At 39.3% G+C, this 23,209-nt stretch overlaps 1 protein-coding gene and 1 long non-coding RNA gene across 4 annotated transcripts; one reads left to right on the forward strand and one right to left on the reverse strand.

Annotated features, from left to right (window-relative positions):
- Nucleotides 1–812: 812 nt before the first annotated feature.
- On the reverse strand, nt 813–13,840 carry LOC130577571 (uncharacterized). 3 transcript variants are annotated; one of them, XR_008965778.1, is made up of 4 exons: nt 10,055–13,840; nt 6,693–6,800; nt 3,001–3,151; nt 813–2,551 (listed from the first exon to the last, which is right to left on the reverse strand). It is a non-coding gene; the product is annotated as an uncharacterized LOC130577571 (long non-coding RNA). The 3 variants fall into 3 exon arrangements; XR_008965779.1 differs by having other exon boundaries at nt 813–3,136; XR_008965777.1 differs by having other exon boundaries at nt 813–3,151.
- MBLAC2 (metallo-beta-lactamase domain containing 2) lies at nt 13,837–17,119 on the forward strand. Its single transcript, XM_057373012.1, has 2 exons — nt 13,837–14,344; nt 15,827–17,119. Exons 1-2 carry the CDS (start codon nt 13,900–13,902, stop codon nt 16,213–16,215), a joined length of 834 nt encoding a protein of 277 aa, XP_057228995.1. The 5' UTR covers nt 13,837–13,899; the 3' UTR covers nt 16,216–17,119.
- Nucleotides 17,120–23,209: the final 6,090 nt, after the last annotated feature.

Below are 23,209 nucleotides of genomic sequence, written 5' to 3' on the forward strand. Positions count from 1 at the left end.
AGGGGGGTCTCTGCCTTCATTTGGCAAATGCCTGTCTTTCAAACCAAGACACTTTGCATGATAGAGGTGACTACAGTTTGCCTCTTAAAGGTCTCTAAAAGACCTCTTTTTTACCAGAGTAATATTTCTCAACAGTGCAGTAGGAAGGCAGTTGCCACTAGCAGAATGATGAATAGAGAAAGGAATTGGTCCTCAGGAATTAGTCTGCTACAGAATAAGGTATTGTTCAGGCAAGCGACAACTTGTCATCGAATTGTAACTCATGCGGTAACTCTTTTCTAGTGTTAATTTTATAGTTTCATCTTCGGTAAAAGCCATCCATTTGAATTCCACGTGTAGGAAGCAAGGAATCTCACTGTTCACCTTGCACAGGGAGAATAGCTAGCAGAAGCAGCTATAGTCACGCAAGCAAATTTAACTTTCAGCATGTTTGGCTCATTCATATCTTCTATCTCTGTTTCGTATATCACAAGAAACAGGCACACCATTCCAGAAACAACTACTGAGGTGTGTGATGTTAAAAAAAAACAAAACTGGGAGAACACAATTCCTGTGCAATGCAGCTGAATGTTTATTACACGTTATAGTCAACTATATTTCAAAACGGAAGTGGTATACTGCTGAGGTGTGACCTCAGGTGTGACCTAAAGGCATAGCATTTTATTTTAATTTCCTTTTCACATGATACATATTTTTCAGAACACTTGAAAGTTACACCTTAAGGACCGAATTCTTACTGCATACAGAAGTTCGCAGAATAATGCAGAATTGTTTCCCAGTCACCAGTGAGGTGAAGTTACTTTTTWAAAGAAAATTTAAAAAAAAACCTCAAAACCACCAACAAAAAAAACACAACAACTCTGACCAATAAATAAAACAGTAATTTTTATTACTATCAAAGACAATAGAACACAGAGAATGTACTGTCAGTAACAGTATTCTTCAAATGTCTGATCATAGTAAAAAGTTTCAATACTTCATTTGTTGGTTTGTGTAAAAGGGATATTTCCAAACATTTGGGTTTTGTTTTTCCCAGCATCCTCTTGTTTTTCTAATTAAAACGCCATGCAATAAAATACTACACCATGTTCCTTTTCTGTATTTTGGGGTTTATTTGTTACTGATTTATTGTCCTTTTATGTCTTCTTTGTTCTGTAGGAAAGTAAACAAGTACATCAACAATTACGTAGATAGCTACCATCTTACAGGTCTCTTAATAGGTCTGTGAGGTAGGAAAGTACTGCCCTAAAAGATGGAGGAACTGAAGCAAAGGACTGAAATTTTCATCACTAATGAGTGTACTGGTGTAAACCAGGATTCTGTAATTTCTCAATTTCTGCCATATATTTTTTCTAAGTCAAAATGTCCTTAATTATGATTTAGGCTAATTCATAAAGGTAATATAACATATTTTATTGTTATTGTTATGTTCCTTTTTAACAAAATACTAAAGGCAATGTGTTCTCACTAGATTAATGGTTCTTCAGGTTATGTTGTTAGTATTATTAAGGTCCTTCCAAGTTTATATTAAAGTGCTTAGTTGTCAATTAYTTTCAGTCACCTGAGCTCAGAAGTTACGTAAAGATCTTCGGGCATCTTATGTCCATAAAGACCTTTTTTTTTACTGCAGTCATCAAGAATTTCATTGTTTGTTTAAAGATTTGACTGTTGAGGTATAGAATGGACTAGTGCCAACGTTTAGACATAATTTCAAGTAAAGTCTATACTTTTCTGTGCAAAGGAAACAAAATGGCATATAGCTTACTCTATGAGTAGGCATTCCAGAGGACCTTAAAAAGGCATGTCTGCAATACACTTGACAAAAGAACAAAACAAAGGAGTTCATATCTGTGGAGGCCGAAAGCCAGCATTGTGGCCTTACAGGTCCTGAATCTGAAATTGGACCAATAACAGCGTACCCCTGAGACCTGGGAAACAGAAGGGAGTTTAACAGCCTGCATGGAGGAGTATGCTACCATAAACAACACGTCCTTGCCTGCCTCTGGGAAAAGGAGAATAGAATGTTGAACAGATAAAACAGATGTCCAAAGACAGAAGCAATAACACAAAACATTAATGACATTGCAACTTTTGCAAATATACCAATAATATGCTGATGAGTAGAAAAGCAGCTGCTTTACTAGCCAATGTATGTTTGCCACAAATGCGGAAGACTTAGTATACACTTGTTGCTAAATAGATAAAAGGGGCTCAGCCCCGTAATAAAGTAGTTGTAGTTGTCGTAGTCATAGTTGTCTGTCTGTGTCTGTTATTTCGTGTCGCAATCTGTCTCAACAGCGACACATATCTTTTTTAACAGCATAGTACACTTAAACTCCAATGTGGTTTTGGGGAGTCTGCTTAAAACCAACAGAGCTAAAGTATTAGGCCTAGTGATACTCAGCCTGCCTCCAGAATTCTGCCTCAAGTGGTGTACGGCTTGAGCAGTGCAACATCTATTAACAACAGTATGTTTCTTCATCCATATTGTCATCACTGACTGCACCAAAGTCATCTCCATCTTCAAAATAGGAAGAAATGTAGCATTTTCCTAAACCAATGGAAAAAGGAAACATCTATCACTGTATGCGTGGAAATAATTTATAAAAGAAACATGATTTAAACAGCACTTGAGCAACCATATTTTAAAATAGATTCTTGGGAAGTAATAAATTCTTGGGAAAGAAAAAGGAAAATCTTGTAATGAAGTTCTGACATATACGAAACAAGAGGCATCACTGTTTTAGTGATAAGAAGGAGTAATTGTATATATTGTGTCAGAACACATTACTGTGTAGAAGATTTTTTTTCAGAGGTCTTTGTGAGTAACGAGTCTAGAACACACACATAAATTAAGTGTAATGTAATGCAGTGCAGCAAAGATCATGAATAATAATTTCTCCCACAACAACTCTCCCTTATTGGGAATTAGGGACATTTCTTTGCCAGCCAACACACTATCAATGATGGATCTGACTTCATGTAAAGAGGAAAACTAACATTATACGTCTTCATGCTCTTCTTCATCATATTCCTCTGGTTCTTCTGCTGCTTCATCATCTTCACCTTCTTTGTCTTTCGTTTTGTTTTTATAATCTTCAGATTTTTCTTCTTCCTCACCCTTTTTTTCCAGCTCCTGTCACAAGGCAATCTGTTTACAAGGTAATCCCATATTAGAGCAACAGCACATCCTCCATACCACCAAAGAGGTAAACTACAATTAACAGCAAGACAATTGGCATAACACTACAATTAACAGCAAGACAATTGACATAATTTGCTGTGCAAATATTTTTTGTTGATATTTGAACCAATATGATGTGAAGCACAAGAACCTTGTGAAGAGTTACTTGGTCAAGCATCAGCCATCMAAAAGCATGTCTTGTGCAATAAACTGAGATGATGATTTCCCTTTACCATCCACTGTTAGAACAGTTGACAGAAGGCCATGTCATACTTAGTAAAGCAATACCACGTACTGTATGTAATAACATAACTGCATCAAATAACTGGTGGATTACCAGGGGGAAAAATACAAAGCTGTTTCACCTTTAAGGTTCCCACTGCCACTCTGTCTACGAAACAGAGGTCACTTCCTAAGTTTCTTTTTGTGTGTTTCTTCTCAACTTACTAAAATTGTTTAACAGTAGATTGGTGAAACAGTGACAGATTTAAAAGGCACTGGCACCAGTTCCTTGTTCTCTAAGTTCCAGTAATAGCTCTGCTATTTACATTAAGGTTGTATTGCTACCTAGTGCTGGTTGTTTTGTTCAGGTACAAACAAGAGCAAAGAAAGTAGTTTCTCCACAGCCAGGCACTWTCTTTACCCTAACCCTTGTGCCACCACAGTGCAGAACAGTTGTGTATCATAGTAACAAGGCAAGACCAGAAAAAACCTGTGCTGGTTATTCCATTCGTACCAAGGAACAAACTAGGTTTAATTTTCCTTTAATTTTCATTACAACATTTAGAAATAGTATGCACTTCTTACCTCAGTTTATTTAATCACATTCAGATTACTTTTAGGCTCAGGTCATTTGCCTTTTTTGTTAGTGCACCTGCTGAAATAAAATACGTGACTTTTTTTTTTTTTTTAAATGTGAAAAAGATTGAAATTCACTTGTTTTACTTGTCCTTAAGAGTAAAGATAGCTTGAATATGACACGAAAATCCTATTGTTGTAGTGGATGAGACCATCCCAGAAAATGCTGAAGGGCTAGAGAGCCCTGGGATAGTCGGAACTCAGTGGTGGAAAGATTTTAATAACCCCCTTGGGAATTAAATGGTTCTTTCCATGAATTTGTAAATCCTGATGTCCTGGTTGGATTTGATGTGACCCCTCACTCCTCCTACCCCTTCCCCCATTGGTCATTGTATTCTCTTTGCCTTCTCTCTCTGCCCAGCTTCTCAGGTAACTGGTCCCCAGGTGTATATCTGTGGCCAGATAACCTCGCCCCCATCTTCTTTCATCTCTGGTGTCCTTTGGGAATAAATTCCTGGAATAAGCTACGCAACTGAGTCCTCTGTTTCTTTGTCTCTGGTAACGTATGGACTATTAGTCCACTGGGGGGTGTGTGTGTCTGCCATTCATTGGCCTGGGCGTAGGTTATACTCCTGCACAGTACCAAAGAAGTGCTGGCCAAAGTGATCTCCGTAGCCRGGGACACTTGTAGTATACACAGAGAGATCAGACCACCCTAAACACCCCCCAGAACACTTTATACTATCTGTATTAAAATTACCTTAGACTTTGAGCTATATCATTCATAGAGGTATAAATGCCTGATTTATGTAAGAGATGCCTAGAAAGCCAGTCTGAAATTCAGTTTGAACAAGCAGTTGGCCAAAGGCTGGGCTAAACTATGACATTGAACTTCACAAAATGCTAGTCACCTATATTCGTACAGTATGTTAAGAAACTAGAACAAAATTTTACTTGCTATGTTTCATCATCTTGAAAGGATAAAAGCTCATCATTACTAATTTTACAAGACATTAATGACAGGTGAGTTCTTCAGATAAGTAGATGTGAAAAAAAGGGGCAGCAGTTCATTAGCTCTAACAGACTGGATGGTGACTGTAGCTACGTGGATTCTGGACTACAGCTGACTCTCATCTAATGAATCTACGTTGTGTATTTCCACTTAGTCCTGTGATTCATGAACATAATCTTTATCAAGTTACTCCCTGATTAAATACATGATGGGGTAAAGGTCAAAAATACCATTCCATATATGCAGATAAGAGTTACCTGAATGGCAGCACCCTAAACCAAAGTTGCCCAAATACCAGCCTTGTACTCAAAGAAGCAGAACACTGAGAAATGATGAGGAAACAACTATTTTTTGTCAAAAGCATTTGTSATAAATAACTTTGAGTTTATTTCAGTGTTTTGACTAGGAAAGGATTGTATGACTGCACAGAGCTGAGGGCAGTTAAGCTGCTCTGTAAAAACATGAACAACGTCAAAGCAAACACATCCAGAATGAAGCAGGCTTTTAAGAAAAACAAGTGGAAATAGCAATTCAGAATTACTATCACAGCACAAACTCTTGCAAGCTTTTACAGATAAAGTGTATAGAACAAACAGACATGTAAAATTTGTCTTTAAATGCTGGGCATCTTTGGCCCTTATAAAATTAGAGACCCTGACCCATTGTTAGAACTTCAAGCAAAATAGCTCTCTACAATATAAAATGTTATGCAGTCTAATCTAATCTGATTTCCAGATACCTGGTCTTGTAGTAGTTGAACTACAAAGCATTAATCTGACTGCTATATACATGYGCATGTAGCTGGCCTACAATGTCAACTGAACCCAGTCAACATTTTAATTTATTTTTTTTATTTTATTTTTTGCAGCAATCACTGCTGGAATCTAGGATACTGCATTTTTCATAGCCCAAAGTTAGTGTGGGAGAGATGGGAGAGATGTGGAATTCTACCCAAAGTTTTGTCACTGAAAAGGCAAGTGATCAGGTCTTCACTTAAAACATTAAGGGAAACCAGAGTGAGGGAGGGAGAAGTATGTAAAAGTAGAGCTGTCTCTGTGCATGGAACAGTACTGATCCCAAAACCACACCTGTAAGCTATGAAGGGAGAATGGTAGGAAGCTTGTTAGAGTTTCTGTGCAAATTCTCTTGATTTGTTCACCACCATGGTTAAAGTGTCACCTAAGTTATCTGTCTTCAAAATACAACAAAGATATGCAATAGAAGCTCTAATGGATCACTGATCAGCTATGTACAAACTTCCTTACTCATGACTATCATCAGGATTCCACCAAAAAAGCTCTAAATGTATCATTAGAGTTCCATAAAAAAAAAAAAAAACCCTAAACCCATATAGTTTTTGCTTTTAGGGGAACCTATTCCTTAATTCAATCAAATTGTGATAGTCTGATCTTTGCCATTATAACTACATAGAGAAATGTATTTTAAGAGCCAGTAGAAAAACTGGTACTAAAGAAAGAGGAAATTTCCCCCAGTGAGCAGTGATTCCCTCTTTATTTATGCTAATCACATTATTTTAACATTTATTATTTCATTGGATTTTAGGGAGATAACTATTGTGCAACTACCATAAAAGCCTGTGGTTTCTTCTTTTGGAATAAAAACTAATGTATATTCTGGTCCTACCTTTAGAGATTTTGCAAATAAGTGTTTCATTTTCAGTTTAATCTTACACTTTACCTTTGGTACCATGCTTCTCAATGATGCTCTTCAAAGGAACAAAGATTCCAGCTGAGCCAGTCGCTGTGATTATGCACATTCATATTTCTTTTTCTATTTTATCCTAGACTGAAAAAGAACAAGAAAGCAAACAATTATATATAAATAGGCAGCTAAACACAGGAGGCCGAGGGTTATTTCACATAATCTGAACAACAGACTTCTACAGAGAACTTAAAATAAGTCATGCAAACTAGAAAACACTAAAAAAAAAAAATTATTCTGTGTAATAAAAATCGGTTTTCCTGTAAGAATTATCAATACCAGCTCCAACTGCTGTTGAAGGATATGATTCACAATTCTGCAGAAGAAAGTTTTAGAAAATAAATAAAAATGTAAAACTAAGGAAAATAGAAAATAACCCACATTAAATTACATATAAAAGGCTTAAAAATGCAAAATTCAACCAAATAATAATTGAAAAACCTAAAATATAAAGGAAATCTGAACAGCCAGTTGCTATTGAATAGAAGGATGAGTGCTGACTAAAGATGCAAGTTTTCAAAACAGAAAGGTTGTGGGATTTTTTTTTGTAATTTTTCACTGTTACATATCTTGTATGTTAATATGGTGCCTCAATACAAAAGGCAGAATAAAGGAAGATAAGTATGTTCCAGTAAGTTAAAACATCCTACACAAGCAAAGCAAAAATCATGAAAGAGAGGCAGACTAGTAAAATATTTAGGAAAAAATAGTCTGCCATAAGCCTTAATTATTTGGACAAACTAACATTTCTAGCATTGTTTTCCTCTAACCACCTCMAGTATGACTTCTATTTCTCACCTCCTATGTACTATTTTCTTCTTAAAAATATATATGTTTTTTGTTTGCCTTCTTCGGTTTCATTTCTTTTGGGAGTCTAATCTGTACAGAAAACWGTTTTAAGTTGTAAAAGTGATGATTTACAGCAGTACTCCTTCCCCTGCCTCCATGGAMAGGAAGGGGCCCATCCTTTTTACACACATGCCAAAATATTTTAGCACAACTGTTTTAGGGAATTCTAGCTGTAATTTAAATTGAGGAACAGGAGTCAGTATTGCCATTTCATCCCCATAATGACAACTGGCTTCTATCCCAAGGAGACAAAGTTCAGCCATTCCAGTGGCGTATGGACTCTTCACCTTAATTATTATGTAATTAAGTTTGCGTTAGTGAGCTATACAGATATGGTTGGGGAAGGCTAATATTATGTAACACAGCTGTCCCAACAGACATCAGGTTGGGTTATTTTTAGTAACATCARTGTTTGCTCCCAGTTCCAAACTGTTATCTGTGCAGTGAGTAAGGGAAAAGGAAAGCTAGAGTGAAAGCTTAAGTTTGCATTTGTGCTGCAAATCAGTTGTTACAACTGAGTGAATATTTTTTTTACAAAAACAATACTCTCCTTGATTTGAAATCATGCAAAGTAACTCTCAACATACAGGGTTGTAAGGTATGTGACTTCATAAGGATTTYATACATTCTTCATTGCTTGAAAAATAGTGAATCAAACATTTAAAATCAGCCTTCGAAAAACTCCGATACTGACTAATGTCCGTGTTTCCCTCTCCTTTTCATTGTCCTGATACTTTTGACTGTATCTCTCCATTGCTAGAAAGAAGGATACAAGTGTTATTCAAATCACCTAGTTAAAAGGCAATCCAGACACAGCCCTTGATATTTTCCTGTAACTAAATATACAGTGTATTTTTTTAATTTGTTGTTGAAAATTTTTCTGGTGACAAAAAAAAAAAAAAAAAAAAAAAAAAAAAAAAAAAAAAAAAAAAAAAAAAAAAAACAAAGGAGGGGAGAAAAAAAGCATGAACTTGTTAAATTCAGATTTATTCAGGGAAACTAGGTTGAAACATCAAATGTAACACATGAGTGTGTTACTCTTCAAGAGTTTCACAATCAAACTTTGCTACAAAACCACTGAGTAACATTTAACATAATTATCTTAACCATAAAGAACAGGTKATATTCCCAGGTCTCAAAAGGCTGTGTTTCAGTCTGATCATCAGCTCCCAAGATTTTCAGTACTTCTGCAATGGAAAAGCTTTGCATCCTATCCAAAACAGCAACCACACACTTTAATCCATTTAATGTCTTATCAGGCACAAGAACTAAATCAAGCAATGTATTATAAATGACACAATAGCTATACAGTGTAAGTACATCCAACTGAACAACCTTTTATGTACATCTCTAATGACAAAAGCAATATCAAAACTCTAATATTTTTAAATCAGTCTCACTTTTTCTTGTCAAATTGCCACATGCAAATGCAAAATGCATGCCATGGAAAATTACTCAATCTGATTGCACTATTAACTCAAATAAGAATAATATTTGCAGATATTGTACAAAAAAATTAGTAACAAAACCAGCCCTTCATGTTTAGAGTCAAAGACCTCTAGCATACAGTGACAGACTTGTAGAATCACAGAAGAGTTTGGGTTGGAACAGACCTTAAACATCACCTCGTTCCAGTCCCCATGCCATGGGAGACCTGCCTCTATACCAGATTGCTCAAAGCGCCATCTGACCTGGCACTGAACACCTCCAGAGATGGGGCACAACTTCCCTGATCCACAACTTCCCTGAGCAACCTGTGTCAGTGCAAGCAACCTTACTGTAAAGAATTTTTCCCAATGTCTAATCTAAATATGTTCTTTTTCAGTTTGAACCCATTCCCCCTTGTCCTGTCACTACATGCTCTTGCCCAATCTTTCCTGTAAATTCCCTTCAGATACTGGAAGGCTGCAATTAGGTCAGTCTGATTCCTTCTCTTTTTCAGGCTGAGCAATCTCAATTCTGAATCTTTCCTCACAGGAGAGATGCTTATCATGCCAGTCATCTTCTGGACTTACTTCAGCAGGTCCATATCCTTCCTGTGCTGGGACCCCAGATGGGGTCCCACCAGAGATGGGCAGAGGGGCATAATCCTCTCCTTCAACCTGCTGACAATGCTCCAATGCAGATGCAGCAAATTGCACTCTGTTAAACCACATGAGATTCCCAGGTACCCATTTCTGCAGTCTCTCCAGGTTGCTCTGTATGGTGTCCCATCCTTCAGGTGTATACTTCTCTAGGAAGAAGACACAATAAATGTAGCTAAATTTTAAACATAGTTATTATAAAGGCAAAAAGAAAACCTTAAAATTGTGCAACAAAGAGTGCATTAAAAGTAAGTGTCCCAAGGAGCATTCACAGATGCTGTAAGAACTATCAGCAAAGAGAGGAAAGAAACGAGTAGTTTTGATTTCAGATCAAGGCTCTTTAGTGAAGAAATAATTGCTGATGCCATCAGTAAAAAAATACATTGACTAACTCTTGTCACTTACCACTAATGAAATAATTCCTAACCACTATCGAGTTGGCAATCACATGATCTTGGCATATTTACCTACAAGAAAAACATGAATGATTCATAACTCATGTATTGAGGAAAATAAATAGCTTTCCATAGAATACACTTGCTATTCACTCAAAATGAGTGTTGAAATGAATGATGGAAATCTGTGCTCTATACCACACTGAAAAAATGAAATTGCCACTTATGTGTAGATATGTCTTTCATTTACTACCCAAAKAATAAAAGAAAGACAGCTCATCCTAACTCATTAAAATGTTTCCTTTCTCACACCTGAAAGGACCACTTGGCTCACAGATGTTGTTCTGCGGTTTTATAAATCGTCACTCTTGTAGCAAAAACAATTTATGAAGTTCTTGCCTATAGTCCACCCCATTACTCCCTCTTAGTTCTACAAAAGGTTTTGTAAACCAGATAACAGAAAAGATCAGTTTAAAAGAATTTACTCTGAAGTTTTCTTAAAGCTAGGGCACTTTTGCTACATAAAGTAGTCCCAGAGACAACTGCACACTGTGACCAAGATTAAAACAAGCTTTTTAAAYTGCAGATGACCACTAATGTAATTATGGACCACTTTTCAGACATGGGATTTTTGTACAACTAAAGATTCAGTAAAAAGATACCTCAACTTACCAACTTGGAGAAGTGATGAGAACATTCAAAGCATTATTTGAATCTACAAAGTAGCTTCATACTTTCCCTGCAACTGCCAATTTTGGTAGAACAAAAAAAAAAAAATCAACACTGGCAGTTCTACTAAGAAACACACTCAGCAAAACAGAGGGATCTCTCCATTTCAGAAAAAAGATTGCAGAAACAAACATTATATTGAGCAAACAGTAAGAATGGTCACATGAGGCAAAGCTGGAAAAGAGAGAGAACATTTTCTCATAAAGCAGCTGGTTCATTGGAAATAATGCTGGCTGGCTCTCATGCATAGCAGTTTCCTTTTTTGTGCCTCTAACAGAAATAGCAAACTTCAAGCCTGAAAAAGATCAAGAGCACAGCAAGCCTCCAGTGAGATAAGAATCCAAAGAGATTGAAATTTGTTTACTCTGAAGATGAAAGAGCACATATGATATAAGAGTAATTCAGAATTCTTCTAGCATCATAAAGGAATTTAGAAAAAAGGATCAGATCACTTCTTGCTTGATAACCAGTTCTACCTGATTGCACCATCTGGGCTCCAGCTGCAGATCAGGGGAAATATTTTGTCTTTTTGTGAGCCACAACACTTGGCTGGCAGTGTGTTTACTGCTTACACTACAGAGTGCTGTTCCATTTTATACATGGCTTTACTACAAGACCAAGTGGACAATAAGATATGTTATTCAGTGTTACGTACAAAGACTAATAAAAAGTAACTGCATATGTCTAAAAAACAGCTAGAATTCACCACTTCACCATGAACAGAAATTATCAAAAATTCTGAGGGGATTGGATTTTATGCAGCCAGCTCTGCATGCCTGAAGTTGCTTCCTAGCCTAGGAATTTTCAGCTTTCTTCTTCTAAACTTTAGATGCACTGTATTGAGTTCAACCAGAAGAACCAGAAACATGAGGAAAAAGGTGTAAGAACTCTGAACTTCCTGTGCCTACATTTTCATGTTCTTGAACTTTCCTCCAAAAACAGTTTGTGTTTGTCATTCATTAATTCTTCATCCTGATTTTTATCCTTTACCTTAGTACCATTTTTTTTATTCTGATAAAGTGACACGGGCAAAGAGCTTTAATGTATTCAAAAGGCATGAAACAACTAGAGCAGGGCTGCAAGCTAACTACTGATAAAAGAGGTTGTTTCTAACTGAAATGTTTAACAAAGGGTATAAAAGAAAAAGAGCCACCAAAACTTATAATCACATCTCTCCACCTTCACTATTATACATACCAACTTCATCTTATGAATTGCATGACCCATGGGTTGATAAGTAAATCAAAATATGATAATGGGGGAAGATGTCAATACACGGGACCCAAGAGAAGCTTGGCTAAAGCACAGTGATACTGCTCATTCTCCCAGACCACATAGCGATCAGTCCAAGGTCCCATAAGCTGTTCACCATTAACTACAAGGTTACTCTACTGCACCTTGCTTGGCACAAACAAGGCTGTTCCAGACTTACTGCTGTACCTGTACGAGCACATCTCGTTCTTCCCAGACAGAAGCAACGGCCTTTTTTTTAAGGCCAGAGAAAACAGGCTGATGCCAGTTTTATCCTATTCATTACTTTGAACAGAAATAAGCTCTGTTTGGATTAAACAAAATCACATTTTATATTTCCACATCACTGCAGCAAGGAATACTGTCTAAAAATAAGCAGAGACATAAATAAATACTTTTTAAGGAAAAAAAAAAAAAAGCAAAAGCTAAGGCTGAACATGTAATTAACTGGCATTTAAAAAAAGAAAAAAAGGAGAAGGGGAAGGAGAAGGAGAAGGAGAAGGAGAAGGAGAAGGAGAAGGAGAAGGAGAAGGAGAAGGAGAAGGAGAAGGAGAAGGAGAAGGAGAAGAAGGAATGGAAAAGAGAAGCAAACTCCTTTGAAAAAAGGATGAAAAGCAAGATGTGAGCTTGCAGAATGGAGAAGATAAAAGATACTGTAAAGCCCAAAATACCTATGTATTATCTACATATAAATTATCTACATGTGAAAAAAGGAACCAACAACAGAACACACACACACACACACACACACACACACAAGATGTTAGATGAGATGTTGAGCTAGCAAGGAAAGGCATTAAATGTAATAAATATTTTTATTAAGTTAAAACTGCATTAAAATTAATTCTCAGTAAATTCCCTTGAAACAGAGCATTAATCTGGTAAGAAGTAACAAGCTTTAAAACTAGCAGTATTTCAACTCCATGTTTTTTCCCAAACTTAGGATTTTTTCCAAGCATACTGGCTTAGAARGCTCTTGTCTACTGACAGAACAAAGTGACAGTGATAATTGATTGAAGAAATCATGAAGGAAAAGTTGAGTTGTGCAACGAAGTCACCAAGCATGACAAAGTACAGGCTGCCTTGAGGAATGTCTACAGATCACCTGGGTGTATTTTCATGTTTACGGGTAGCTTGTGTGCCATTTATAAAAGAGAATATTTTCAGATTTAAGCTTTCAGAATTTCTTCGAACTTATGCATGCAGTTTCTTGGGCAGTTGGTCAAGGAAAGACAGCTGGTGCTCCGGAAGGGAAAGGCCCGAGAAATGTGGATCCCCGACAGAAGCCAGGGGCTGGCGAAATCGCAGGACACCGAGGAGGCTGAGCGCTTTGACGAGCTCTCCGTGTCCTACGCTTTCTTACGCAGGATCGTGGTTCCCCAATTTTCAGAGGCGGATGCAATCAGTTCAAGGGAAGAGCAGATGCAGAAGGACTGAACTTTAGATACTGAGGTTTTGTGGGTGTCCTTTTAAACTGCCGCCCGTGCAGGTAAGCGGGTGAAGATGACTGTCAGGAGGGTCACTAACCACCGTGTCACAATACCCCTCTCAGGTCCTCTCTGCTCCTCTCCCCAGGCCTTCTTCCCTCGCTGAACGCCCGCCACGCCTGGAGGATCCCCCCGCTCCCCTCACGACCGACGAGTKTCGCCTTTTCTCCCTCCGCCACGGGCTGGTCTCAGCAAGGAAAAGRGATCGGGTAGACGGCCCCTCACTCCACGGCAAACCAGGCCAAGCCCTCCGGGCTGTCCCGCTCCTCACCCGGCGCCGCTGCGCTCCGCCCGCCGCTGCCGCAGTGGGCCGGGCCCGCGCCCGCCCCGCCCGCGCCGCCGCCGGGGGCCTGCCGGGGATTCGCGGCCGCGCAGCGTTGGCAACGCGATGTCGGCGCTGGAGTGGTTCGCGCACAAGCCCCTGGGCGGTGGCATCTTCTGGATCCAGGAACGCTTCTACGAGTCGGGCAACCGGGCCAACATCTGGCTGGTGCGGGGCTCGCAGCGGAACGTGGTGATCGATGCGGGGCTGGGGCTGCGCAGCTTACCCGACTACCTGCGCGACGCCGGGCTGCTGGCGCCGGCCGARGGCGCCGGGCCGCGGCCGCTACTGGCCGTGGCCACCCACGTCCACTTCGACCACTCGGGCGGGCTGCAGCACTTCGAGGAGGTGGCGGTGCACAGCGCCGAAGCGCCGGCGCTGCTGCAAGGCGACAACTACGAGTCCGTGACGTGGCTGTCGGACCGGGAGGTGGCGCGGCCGCCGCGGCCCGGCTGGAGCGCACGGCAGTTCCGCGTGCCGCCCGTGCGGCCCAGCCGCCTGCTGCAGGAGGGTAAGGGCGGGGCACGGGGCACTGCGGRGCACGGCGCGCTGGGCACTGCGGAGCGGCTGCTGTGCCGCTCTGCGCCTCCTGCTTCGCTCGGCTCCTCGCATAAAATCATTAAACCGCTTAATTCTGGCGTTCCTGTACGCTTACAAACTGTCCGCAGTCAGCATGTGACCAAAAAGACGCGTACTGGGTTAAACCGTTTTTACCAGTTCTGAAAGTATTTGGCCGCAGGGTTGTTTCTTTTTCCCCGAGAATCACTTAGCAGTGCAGGGATTTTAGTGACTAATTGAGCACCCCAAGTTTATCCTTAGTCTTCGAACAGTGTGTCAACAGGTCATGTCATGGCATCTGGTGACCCTTGTTATTTATAAGCTGTCAAGACATAGGAGTGGAATTAAAAAACAATTCCTGAAATACGTACTGAGAATAGTTTTTGTTTTACAGAATTTACGTGAATTTTATGTGAATACATTTACTGAATTTTACCTGATACATGTAAAATATGAAAAAATGACGCTTTACTGATGTAGCATGTACAGAAATGGTTTGTTGCAGATTAAAAAAAAAACTATATTTAGTCTCTCATAGGAGATAGGGACTAAGGTCTTAGGGACAAAACACCTAAACTACCACACTGTAGAGCAGAAGTTAAAGGGTTGCYGTCATRCAGGTGACACCTTTGGCACTGTACTTACTCTTTCCTTGACTTTATTAGGCCATCCCACATAGGTGCTTGGAAAAGGAGAACTGACCTTACTGAAGTCTTCAGTAAAGATCTGATGTGACATTTAACTATTGTAAATGAACACAAGTTTAAGTTGTGTTTTTCTTTAAAAGGAGGGATTATTAAAAAAATACTTTTATAAAAGAGCAAGTATGTAGGCTGCCAACGTAGCATCAGTTTCTAAGATGTTCATTGAGATGTGAGACACAAGTGTAAGTTCAGTGGCCTATGCAGTTACAAGGCATTTGCATTTAAACTGGCAAAAAAGATCTAATGGTAAGAAAGTTCTATTTTTATGTCTTCCTGAAAGAGATAAAGAAAGCATGTGGAGGTCTGTCTTGGTTCTCCTCCAGCAATTTATGTTTTGGCCTTTGGCCTTTTAGGAGTAACACCAGTGCAGTTCTAAGTGAATTAAATGAGAAAATTATAATAAATTGTGGAATATATACTTTGTAAGCTTTCAAATGATAACCAGCATAGGTGTGTTCTGTTGTTTTCCTGTTTTACTTTCTATACTGCATTGCTTTTCACATTTTTCAATTTATTAGAACATTACAACCCAAGCTTATGTTAACTGCTAGTGCCATTGGAAAATACGTATTTGTTAAGCGTATATTTCAGACATCTCTTTGGCACTTACCAAGAAAAATGCGCCACTCCCATTGTTGCAGATATTTAGCACGTATAAACTCTCTGCATATGAGTGGGTATGTAGTTCTCTTTGTGTCATTTAAGAAACACTGTAATAAATCTGTTTGCAGGGGATGTGATCAACCTTGGAGATCATCAGCTCACTGTCATGCACATGCCTGGTCATTCACGAGGCAGTATTTGCTTGCACGACAAGGACAGGAAGATCCTGTTCAGCGGAGATGTGGTGTATGATGGATCCATGATCGACTGGCTTCCCTACAGCAGAATCAGCGACTACGTTGCAAGCTGCCAGCGCCTGATGGACTTAGTAGACAGAGGTCTTGTGGAGAAAGTACTACCTGGGCACTTCAACATATTTGGGGCCGAAAGGCTGTATCAGTTAGCTTCCAACTACATTTCCCAAGCTGGATTTTGTCACAAGATTTCTACCTGTGTCATGAGATCCATTGCGAGCGTAGCACTTCGTGTTACAAATTCGAGAATCACTTCTCAGTGACAGTCAATTTTGTGTGATTTGTCACCTGCTGTAAAACTAAATGGGTTGTGAAAGCATCAATAGCAAACAAAAGCAGTATGCATTAGCAAAAAGATGGCAAATTGATACAGGTGAGTTTCGAAAATTCCCCCTATTTTTTCCTGCTTTATTTATATTTTTATAAAAACTGTGTGAACTACTAGCTTTTGCCAAAGCTAAAGCTTTTCTTTATATTTTTCAGGGCATGTTTGCACATGTATTGCGATTGAAATAATTGTTTTATTTTTGTTTCAACTCTTGACAGATAGATATATGCTTAAGTGTGAAGTTTTACATTCACGACTGAAACTTTGTTGATGTAGTACTAGACTTGTGATTATTCATCAACTCCTGCTCAGGTAGGAACCTAATAGAGCTCTTGCTAAATACTAGTGTGTGCTRGGGTCCAAGCAGGAGCATAACATGACTCTGGTCACAGAGAAATAATTCTGCAGCCATTGCCACCTGTGAGCATCGTGTCTGCTCACCTCTCATCACCTGAACTTTTATCTTTGCAAAGTATCTATCTGCAGTTTCTTTAGAATACACTAATGTATAGACCACTAGTGTATAGACCTTCTATAGACCAAACTTCCAAGCAGAAAGTCAGGTACATCAGTTTACTCCAAAACTTTTTGGCGCAGACAGATGCTTGAGGCATTTGTGTTTCCTGGTGTGGTGCAAGGAACCACTGCACCAGGAGAGAGGGAACAAGCAGGAGCACTCTCACCATTGGCTAGGGAACTATTTTACTTGTAGGCATGTGAGTTAGAGAATTTGTGAATTAATTAATTAATGTGTTAGACTAGCCTGTACAAAGTGGATTTATTATAGAGTATGTTCTGAATATTTGAGAGAAGTGGACTGTGTCAATCTTAAAGGTTTTGTGTGTAAGGGTATTTCTGTGTGACGATATTGTAACTTGATCTGTGTTAGGGAAGGGATTGAGGCTTTAACATGACCTTGCCATAGTGAAGGTGCTGCATTAAGCAGCCAGTTACACTTGGTATCACAAAGGTAATGTAATTCAAATTGTTAACTCTTTGTACCTGAAGTATGTGCTGCACTTAATATTTAAGAATTGTAAAATGTGTTGCATTGAGTTTGTGCCAAACAAAATGTTGATACATTGGGAAATGCTAAATGGCATTGTRACTTGTTTGTGAAAATTGAATGTGTGATATTTAAAAGCTACTGAAGTGGTTAGAGTTTGTGTATTATTCTAACAGTATTATTCTAACAGTCCTTTTTTAAAAGGACACTGTCTTAATTTATTTTTGTACATAGACATATATATGTTCCTTAAAAGACTGCAAATGTTTCTCCCAAATTTGAGTGCAGCTTTAATTTTTCTTGTTTGACTTTTACTTTATGCAGAAGGTTTTGACCACATCATAGCCAAGAGAAAGCCCAAGATTTGGGCTCTCTTTGAGGCACGAGGGAGAGGAAGTTGATGACCTTCTGAAYAGATGCAAATTTTGTGGGGAAAAAACCAACCCAAACCTATTGCAAAATACCAAAGCATCTCTGTCTATAAAAATTATGAAAGTGAATATCTTATGTAGAGCTTTTTCCCTTTCATGGATCACTGCACTCCTGCCTTTACTGTGAATATATTCTTCACCAGGATTTGTACCGATTGTTTGTGATGTGCCTAGTTCTTGTTAGCAGTGCCTATCTCCAAGCTGAAGCAAAACTGTGAGTGAGCAGGACATGTGCAGAGATGCAGCACTTGGAAGACCTGTTATCAGTCAGATCACAGKCTCTTTTTTTGCGAAATCCATGTACATCAGTGTATGACGTGAGAAGTGTTCAGTGGGCAGACTTACGTCATAAAATGAAAAGGTTTTTATCTTGGCCTCAGTTGGCAGAGGAAGAAATACAAAACTTAGACTGTTGTAAGCACTAAAGAAATACAAAACTTAGCTTGATGTAAGCACTAAAGCTTACAACAAGTATCCAGAGGATGCCATGGTGTCAAATGTAAGTGAATTCCTGCAAATTATTCATCAGTGGTATAATACCAGTAATAATTCTGTTCTTTAAATAGTGCTTTTGTGAAGACTGGGGGAGCACTGGTGGTGACCGGTGCATTAACATTAAGGCAGACACAGAGAACTGTCACAAAGTCTGCTAATATGGATGTCAAGTTACTAAAGTTTTGCAAAAGTTTACTAGGAAAGTAAGATCACTTTGAATTAGTATTCTGTGTTATGCCACTACCAGTGTGTTTATTTGATCCAGTATTAGAATCTCTGTAGCTAGATTTTACTGCCTTGTAAAGCCTGAGCTCCTGAGAGAAGACTCACGGGCATGTCAGTTCAAAAAGAAAAATAACCTCCATCCTCCATCATTTATGTCAAAATCTGTGCTCAGTATCTCTGTCAGCTGAGATTCTTAAATGGCCAGATCACTGTCAAAATGCCCTATTAAGCTATGCTTAGTATATGTACGTAACCAAAATTGCCTAAACTTTTTTACTTCACCAAAACCTAAGGGGATAATTTTCTAGCTCAGAAGTGAGTTTTACATGCACATAACCTAAAGTGGAGTTTGTTAGTAAACTGCTGCTATAATCCAAATGAAAGTAGTTTTTGAGGGTCATGAAATTACTTTTTGTATTACTAGATAAATGATACATCTTAATTAAAAAGAACTGTCTCCAACTATTTTTAAGACTTACCAAATTTTAATCGTAAGAGWTTGACAGTGGTCCTTTAAGAATATTTGGATTAAATGTTTAAAACATGCATTGTAAGTTTCAATACTGCATCATCATGAGCATTTAGAACTGTAGATTTCTTTGTAACATCTAAATATATGTTAATGCAGTTTTGAGTAGACTGGGGAATTGACATAAATATCAGATGAGAAATTCTGTAAGCTGTCAACTGTTATGATGTTTTCACAGAAGAGGTTTTTGTTATGTATTATCATAATAAAATTATATAATCCTATGCAGTTAAGTCATAATTTCTCGGTACTTTTCAAGAGAAGCGCTTTTCATTCTAAATGGAGTATATTTACAAGTTGCTAGCAGAATTTATGCTTCTTAACAAGAAACGGCATGAAAAATGTTTACATATCATAGATTAATGCACTTTGCCTTGTAAGAGCAGAGAAACAAAAACCAAATAAATGCAGCTAGGAAAGCAAGAGGGAGATAAAGGTGGAAGAAAATGAGGATTTATTAGTATTTAACATTAAAAATCTAGCTCTCAGAATTCAACCAACGCTGGTTCCAGTTCTTATTTATAACTAATGTATTTATTRCTTACATCAGTAAGCAGTACTTCGTGGGTCTAAAAATTCAACCGTCTAGTATCCAAACTACTACTATTACTTCTTCAGTCCCTTCACTTTCAGATTGAATTAGCAAGTATAGAAACGATGGAGAAGCAATGAAAAAACGAATAATTATGGTTTATTTTAAATTTATCTGAAGTTAATTACTGCACGGGAGAGCTTCTAGCCCACCCATTTTAGCTGTATTGCACAGGGTTTTCCAGGGCAGTCGGAAAGCAACTCCGAGGTGCACCATTAGTCCAGGCACTCTGTAGTGCTGTGAAGTCACTTTACCACTAGCTTACACATCMGCCCCGCGCTTCTTGGCGTGGTGCACTCCTACCTCAAATGCTGTGAAGGCGCGTGTAGTGTCCGTAGGGGCGGGATGTCCCCTTCTTGCAGCGTCGGTGGGTGGGCGTGTCCCTTCGCTTCCCCGCCCGCTGGCCGCGCCAGTGCCGCGCTGGGGGGAGCGACGCCACCGGGTGGCCACAAGCGGGCGCTGCCTCCGGGCGGGGGCTGCATTTACTATGAAAATAACAATTTGAGATCAAACTAGAAGCCAACGGTCTGGGCTACACAAAACCATCTTCAACGCATGGTTACTCCTGACTACTCAGATTTTATTGGACAGGCTAATCTCACACGCTTAAAAATTTATTGTTAAAAAATTAGGTTAGTAACTAACTTTGTGTATGTCCCTACATATGTCCAACTGAGTCCTGGGGAGCTGATGAGGCATTAAACAGAAATTAAAATTGGAAAAGCAAACAAAAATTAAAACCAAAAAACCAACAACAAAAAAAAAAAGAAACAAAAGAACCCTGACACAGGGAAGGGCTCAGACATTTAGCCCACATTTCTGTGACTGTGCCAGGTATTTTGTAGCAGTTTGATCAAGATACACAAAGAAGCACATTTTTTAACATCAAACTGGCAATGATACTTGGTATGTTTTTATTTTAATTTTACATTGATTTTTACATATGATTTGTTCTAAGAGTGAAATGAACAAAACTCACCTGAACTAGCACAAAATCTTTTCCAACTTCTCCTTTGAAGAATTCAGGATTAATTTAACAAGGTTCTGGTACATGGTCTGATTTTGAACTGTTGGGATGACGTTTATAATCATCTGCACACTCAAATTCAGTTTAGGACAACAGAGTGGTAGGATAGTTTCAAATACTACTAAAATTAGGACTAGATACGAAAATATACTCACTCAAAGGGAAGTCAGGGCTGGCAGACAAATGACTTTCATACAGCAACAGATAAGTTTGAAAACTATTTTAAAACCAGTAACGTCTTTAGGTGTACCTCATATTTCATTATTTTTCTTATTAAGCTGACCATATGTATGTCATGGAGGAACATACTAGTGATATTCTAATTTACCAACTCTATTTATAAGAGGAGATTTTAGGAGGTGTTTAGCCAGCTTTGAAAACATAAGGATTTGCAAGTCACTGCTACCACAACCGTGTTACTTATTTTTAACTTATTATTTAGGCCTGCATTTTCTGTTTGGAATTCCTCGCATCTCTATTTCATGTGCAGTATGAGCACTGTTGCTAACTTTAATCAATTTACAAAAATCAATTTACAAAGAGTGGCACTTTGGTTTCTGGAGCAATGTTTTAGCTTACAAGTTTAGAGGTAGGGCTCTGAATGCGGATCTCCAGTTCCCAGAAGCACACCCAGAGTATCAGTATCAGATATTTCACCATACCTGACACAGAGCAGCCTGAACATGGCTGCACAATGCAAGAGGCCCAGCCACAACACAGGCAGGGATTGTGAGCTCCCTGCAGAGTGCAGGGATGGTGAACGTAACCTGACCTGTCAGCAGCGCGGCAACTGCAGACAACAGCAAGGTGATGGTTCAAGGTCATGGCCAGGCCAGCAAGTCTGGTCAATATGTCAGCAACAGCAGCACAGAGCACAAAAGCAGGAGTAATTCCAGGGCAGCTTGGGCAAGGACCAAGGCTTCCAATGCTGTGCTCCAGGATCAGCATGCAGAGGAGGTAAGAGTGAGGGTGAAATGGAAATTTGGAGCTATTGGTCAGTCGAGCTCTTGGTGCTTCTGTCCCACACTCCGCTAGGTACTCACCACTTAAKGTTTTTCTCTCTGGACATGCAAATATGTTGTATGAAACAAATAAAAAAATTAATTTGTGGTTATATTTGCACCACACTACAGGTTGAGGGTCAAACCTGACAGTCATTTATGCTTTTGGCTACAAAGCTACAATCTGTAAACAGAGGTCAATTACAAACCTCTTGCCTCTGCCTATTTGATCTGTGGACCAGAGAGAATATGAACACATAGCCAAACAAGCTYAATCTCTGCTTGACTCTGTTCAAGAAAAATGTGTCTTGAACAAGCCAAAGTCCTCATGTTCAACAGTGTGCACTCAGTATAAACTTGCTAATGCTTTATTACTGGAAACCCAGGTGCAAAACACCWCCAAGACATGTTGTCAGTCCTGCAAGAAGCAGGACTGAAATGTCTGAAGGATTTTTTCATTGCCTAAGTATTTTCAGACTATGTGGCCAGACTGCTTATCACRGTATTAGTGAGGATCTGAATATCATTGTGGTCCTGTTAGCAACACTGTGCTATGCTGTCACAACTGGTGATAAAACAGCCCTGTTTGCMCAGCAAGGCAAAAGGGACAATTGCTCTGTTACAGACCAGTGCTGAGGCAGCACTTTTCACAAATTCGAGTTTTTTCACTAATGGTATGAGTATTTCCCCCACCCACAGATATGTAATGTTGACTCACTGACTGTTTTGCAAGACACAAAAAATATTAGTGTCAGTGATAACTGGTCTTCAGTCTTCACACAGGATGTATTGCTTTCCATCAAATTTTTAGTATGGCAAAGTCTGTACAGTGCCAGAAATGCTTCTAGAAATGACGATTTTGTGTGCTTCTTCACAGCCCACCGCACCTCCAGCAGTTGGGAAGGAGTGAGCAGGGCCTGGGGCCACAGGAAGCTATTCTGACACAGCCATATCACACATCCATCCAGGCTACAGAAGAACTAGAGGTGCTGACCACAAAAATCAGATTTTTTACCCAGTGTGCAACAAGCAAATAATTACACACTTGGGGAAGATATGGATTATTTATTTCAAAGCTGCACAAGCTGGTATTCCATGAATCAAGCACACTACCTACCAGAAATCCATAGTATTTATACGTTTTAGCAAACAAGTGCATTAATGCTCATCGGCTTCAAGACACATAGTTCTCTTATTAAGTAGCATTCGATCTTCTSTTGGTCGATGATTCTCTTACTTTCATGCTGATGAGTCCACATGCCTAGTCGTTCTCCTCTTTTGAGTCGGTGGGCAGCTTGGTCAGTAGTGTTGCCGGAAATTCCACCGACAAATTTTCTAACACCTGGACATCACTTTGAGATTGCTTCTTACCTTCTATCTGTTTTACGGAGTCAGTCTCCTTTCTTGTTGATTCGGCTTGAAAATCAAAATCAAACATTAAGGAACATCCTTAGCAAAACTTCACCACGTTGCCCCGGGTGCTGCAGACCGGAGATGCTCCCGGGAGCCACCGCCCGCGCGCAGCAGGCCCCGCCCCTTCCGCCCTGAGTGGCGGGGTCTCAGCCAATAGCAGAGCGCCTGGGGCTCGGAGGTGGGAGTTTGTCCGCTCGCGCCCAATCAGAC

The sequence above is a fragment of the Malurus melanocephalus genome, unplaced genomic scaffold (genome assembly GCF_030028575.1).
Source record: "Malurus melanocephalus ecotype Western Australia unplaced genomic scaffold, MMel_1.1 scaffold_7, whole genome shotgun sequence".
NCBI classification, from domain to species: Eukaryota; Metazoa; Chordata; class Aves; order Passeriformes; family Maluridae; genus Malurus; species Malurus melanocephalus.